Consider the following 5,268-nt stretch of genomic DNA (forward strand, 5'->3'; position numbering starts at 1 on the left):
AGTTTGAAATCACCAGCCACTGTGTGAGAAAGAGGGGGCTTTCTGTTCCCTTGAAGAGTTACAGCCTTGGATACTCACCAGGGTGGTTCTGCCCTGTGCTGTACAGGGTTGTAGGAGTTGGCATTGACCTGATGGCAGTGAGGGAGATTCTCCCCACAGAAGATCCCGTTGTGGAAATGACCATGTTAGGTTAGAGCTTATCATGGGACAGTCCTGGCCCACCCAAGTTGACATAAAACATAATGATCACAATACGGTCCTATGATTTTGTAGCAATACTTTTTTACTATTTAATGGTATTGGTTTACTTTGGGGGCGGGGGGGGGGCTTGTTTTCTACTAGTGAACCCAAACCTTCTTGTCTCTGTAGGTTTGTTTTAGAATATTGTTTTATTACTGTGGTGCCTGATGCATATTTAAAGTGTGTCTGAGCATTTCCCCCACTTTATATTTTCTGTGTAATTTCACACATATTTTAATTACAAGTATCTTAAGCTACCTCTATTTTAAGAAATCAGAAGTTATGGAATTGGAGAATGTTTCATTGTGTATATTTTTGCCACAATTAGAAAAAAATACATGAATAACAATGAGTACAAGGAAGAAGAAAATGTTCTAGAACTGAGTATGGTGATAATTGTACAAACTCTTCTCGATTATGATTGGATTACTGAATTGTATGACATGTGGATGAAGTGTTCATAAAACTGTTAAAAAGAAATCACATGAAGGCTGTTCTCACAGTTTGTTTTGGCAGTGCTGGTCTTGTCTCTCATTTTGCCAAAGAGCAGCCAGTACATCAAATGGATTGTGTCTGCTGGGCTGGCCCAAGTCAGTGAGTTTTCATTCGTCCTGGGAAGCAGGGCACGAAGAGCGGGCATCATTTCTCGGGAGGTAAGCCTCTACATATTTGATCACGGTTTTACTACTGCTTCACTTCATTGTGTTGTGTCTGCAAATGTTTTATAAGAAATGCCTGATTCCCCTCACCATAGGCCCATAGCTTAAGTCGGTATTCCAGAAGAATTCAGGACCAGAGGGGTGAATAACTTGATTAGATGGTCATTCAGCAAGAGAATTGGGATACTGAAATTCAAAGTGACTTCTCTTACTGAGCTAGCATGTAGGATGGGCCTTGTTGCCTTTTCATATAGGATGGCTTTTAGTTACAGTAGACGTTTTTAGCTTAACGTTACCAGCTAATATTGTTCTGTTATCTTCATCACTTGCAAGATTTATAATTATTTCCTGTACACTTTTTAAAACATTAGACCACCTGTTTATACATTTCTTATAACAGATAAGAAATGCAAGTGTGCCTTTAAACAAAACTTAATAGGAATCTCATTTATGTGATTCCTGTATAAACCCGACCTGGAGGGGGTCTAGCATCTTTTCTGGGCCTGTCCTTTAGCAAGAATATCTATGAGAGATGTAATTTAAACTTTCAGTTCTAAAAATACTGACCATATTAAGAACAAAAAGATGGGAATGTTAGTCCTTAAACGCCAGTGGTATCTCTGTTTGCAAAACACATCGTAGCATCGCCTCACTTTTAAAGGTTGAGCCAGAATTGTTAAACGTGCTTCTAAAAACACTATCTCCAAATTTTAGGTCATTGGGATTAAAACCGTAATACAGGTAGATGATAAAGCTTCCTATCTAGAAATTATGGAGAAAGGCCAGCTTTCTACTCAGGTGAAGACTTACTGGCTCAGAAACTCACAGGGGCAGTTCTGCCCGGCCCGGCAGGGTGTCTATGAGTCGGCTTCGACTCTGATGCCAGTGAGATATAGAACAGATAGAGAATGTTTTCCAGTTAATAATGTTTGGGGCATTTTTTGATCAGCACTCTCCTATCCTCTTTCCCTCTTAAGTAGGTGAGTTACAGTTTCATCTTTAGACTTTATTAGACAGTGGCTGGCGGTTTCCTACTGGTGGCACATTGAGTTGTGCACCTGTAGATCCCTCCACGGACTGCATTGCATGAAACGAATTGCCCTTCTCATTTGCCATCTTCCTTTTTGTTATCGGGCCTTGTGCATCCTCTAATGTGTGTGTGTGTGTGAATTCACTTCCAAGACCATCTGCTCTTTTGAGGGGATCTCATTCATATTTACTGGAGGTCTTACTCTCACTTTTGTTTTCTCTCCTTGATCATTTTCGGTTGTTTCCCCACTGGATCTTAATTACAACTTGATGAATGTCACTTGATGATCGATGGGTAGCATTGTTGAATTGCCAAGAAGATGGTCGGTAGGAACCCGGGGAAGATGTCTGATTAGAGGTGCTGGGGTGCTCAGAAGCTGCCTCCCCAGAGCTCTCGGATTCTGTTTGTCTCATGCCTCATCTCTCCATGCCTCCTCTGCCTTATCCCCCAGCCCAGGATAATAGGTACTGCTTTCTGTCAGAGCCTTGCCTGTACACTTAAAGTCACTGGGGTTTCTATCCAGCTTGTGTGCTGAGGAGACTCATGTTGACCTGAGCTCCAAGTCTGAACTCAGTAGACGGGCCCATGGGTTGTCAACACTGAAGGGGACAGGGAGTGGAAATCCTGTAATCTGAAAAGTGGCACAGACACTCGAGACAAGTGGGGCGAGAGGTGTAACATTCTAGTCCCCCAGTCTAGAAATGGAGTAAGAACCAACAAGAGTTTGATAGAAGGCCAAGGATCAGCATTCCCCAATGAAGGTGGTTCATAAGAAAAAAGAGTGAGGACATGACTGTAATTCATCAGCTGTTACGTGCAGGCTATGTAAAGTGGAGGCAGAGCATTTCCCCCAAATCAAAATTCAAACTATAACTAATCAAGCCTCAACTTGCTATTTTTTTCAAATCATTTTATTGGGGGCTTGTACAGCTCATCACAATCCATCCATCCATCCATTGTGTCAAGCACATCTGTACTTTTGTTGCCATCATCATTCTCAAAACATTTTCTTTCTACTTGAGCCCTTAATATGAGCTCCTCATTTTTCTCTTCCCTCCTTGATCCCCCTCCCTCGTGAACCCTTGATAATTTACCAATTATTATTATTTTGTCATATCTTACACTGTCAGACGTCTCCCTTCACCTACTTTTCTGTTGTCCATCCCCCATGGAGGAGGTTATATGTAGATCCTTGTGATCGGTTCCCCCTTCCTATCTCACCTTCCCTCCACTCTCCCAGTATTGCCACTCTCACCACTGGTCCTGAAGGGATCATCTGTCCTGGATTACCTGTGTTTCCAGTATCTGTACCGGTGCACATGCTCTGCTCTAGCCAGATTTGTAAGGTAGAATTGGGATCAGGATAGTGTGTGTGTGTGTGGGGGGGGAGACAAGCCAGTCAGGGTGTAGTGTAGCAACGATGAAACATACAACTTTCCTCTAGTTCTTTAATGCTCCTGCCCCCCACTATCATGATCCTGATTCTACCTTACAAATCCGGCTAGACCAGAGGATGTATAGGAACTGGAAACAGGGAATCCAGGACAGATGATCCCTTCAGGACCAGTGGTGAGAGTGGTGATACCAGGAGGGTGGAGGGAGGGTGGGGTGGAAAGGGGGAACCGATTACAAGGATCTACATATAACCTCCTCCCTGGGGGACGGACAACAGAAAAGTGGGTGAAGGGAGACGTCGGACAGTGTAAGACATGACAAGATAATAATAATTTATAAATTATCAAGGGTTTGTGAGGGGTGGGGGAGGGAGGGGAAAAATGAGGAGCTGATACCAAGGGCTCAAGTAGAAAGAAAATTTTTGAGAATGATGAGGGCAACAAATGTGCTTGACACAGTGGATGGGTGGATGGATGGATTGTGATAAGAGTTGTACAAGTCCCCAATAAAATGAATTAAAAAAAGGAAAGAAAACGAGTGATTCAAATTACAAGCATCTAGCTAAGACGGGCAGGAGTTGAGAACTAGTTAAACATTTGTTTAAATAGTCTAGAAACACTCAACCAACCTCCTGTGCTGCTGAAAAAACATGTGAGTTTTCTTAGTGAATCAGGCCATTTCAATCATTGTACAGTGGTAAATATGGAAATGGCACCTACCAGAAAAACCAAACACAGCCATCAAGTCAATTCTGATTCATAGTAACCCAACAAGACAGAGTAGAACTGCCCCTTAGGGTTTCCTAAACTGCAACTCTTTATGGGTATAGAAAGCCTCATCTTTCTTTCGAGGAGCTATTGGTGGTTTTGAACTGCTGACCTTGTGGTTAGTAGCCCAGTGCTTACCCCCACTGTACCACCAAGGCTCCTGGAAAGGGCACCAAGAGCTTATGAAAATGAGGCACAGTGTATCCTGATGACCCCGTTTCTTACAGGCAGTGGGAAGGTGTCTGCCAACAAATGCACCCAAAACACTTTTTATAGAGACAGTGATCTTAAACATAAAACATTAGGTGGTCACTAGGTGGTCAAAATGCATTTTGTAAGAACTATACAAGCTACTGATAGTTATCTGCCACAAATTATCCATCTGGATAGGTTGATTTGTGGGGGTTGTATAATTTGAAAGTTTTAAGTACCTAGGAAAAGTAAGAGCCGTAGAAGTTTATGTATAAACTTGTAGCACATACAAAGTTTTATTGGCCTTTATCTTATGAAAATAGGCCCTTTTAGTATGAATTTGCTGACTGGAAGACCATGGGCCATATACTTCATACTGTCATCTAGTTTTAAAGTTCAAAATCCTTTGTTTTAAAGTTTGTCCTCATATTAAATTACAAGTGTATGTATATTATTTGGCTGTAAACTATATCTCAATGTAAATTCTAGTGTAAGAAGTTTGCTATTATAATGGGAAGGATTTTTAAAAATCATTTTATTGGGGGCTCTTACAACTCTTGTTACAAATCATACATCAATTGTATCCGACATATTCATACATATATTCCATAATTCTTTTCTAGACATTTACTTTCCATTGAGCCTTTGGGATCAGCTCCTCTTTCTCCCCCACCCCCACCCCATACCCTCATGGCCCCCTAATAGATTGTAGATTGTTAATTATTTTCAAGTTTGGGAAGGATTTTAGATGCTAAAATACTTCCCATTTTTAAGAGATGTGAAATGAATTACAGGATTGTTTTCTTTCTTTTTATTGTTTTATTAGGGGCTCATACAACTCTTATCACAATCCATACATACATCAATTGTATGAAGCACATTGGTACATTCATTGCCCTCATCATTCTCAAAATATTTGTTCTCTACTTAAGGCCCCGGCATCAGGTCCTCATTTTTTCCCCTCCAGCTCCCCCCTCCCTCATGA

General features: G+C 41.4%; 1 protein-coding gene across 1 annotated transcript in view; it reads left to right on the forward strand.

Annotated features, from left to right (window-relative positions):
• TMCO3 (transmembrane and coiled-coil domains 3) overlaps nt 1–5,268 on the forward strand; it is a 104,178-nt gene that overhangs the window by 95,308 nt on the left and 3,602 nt on the right. The window contains exon 12 of the mRNA XM_004704312.3: nt 744–893. Within this exon, the coding sequence (XP_004704369.2) occupies nt 744–893 (150 nt within the window). The remainder of the gene's footprint in view (nt 1–743; nt 894–5,268) is intronic.

The sequence above is a fragment of the Echinops telfairi genome, unplaced genomic scaffold (genome assembly GCF_000313985.2).
Source record: "Echinops telfairi isolate 266 unplaced genomic scaffold, ASM31398v2 ScPeMD7_7467;HRSCAF=8505_1, whole genome shotgun sequence".
Classification (NCBI taxonomy): Eukaryota; Metazoa; Chordata; class Mammalia; order Afrosoricida; family Tenrecidae; genus Echinops; species Echinops telfairi.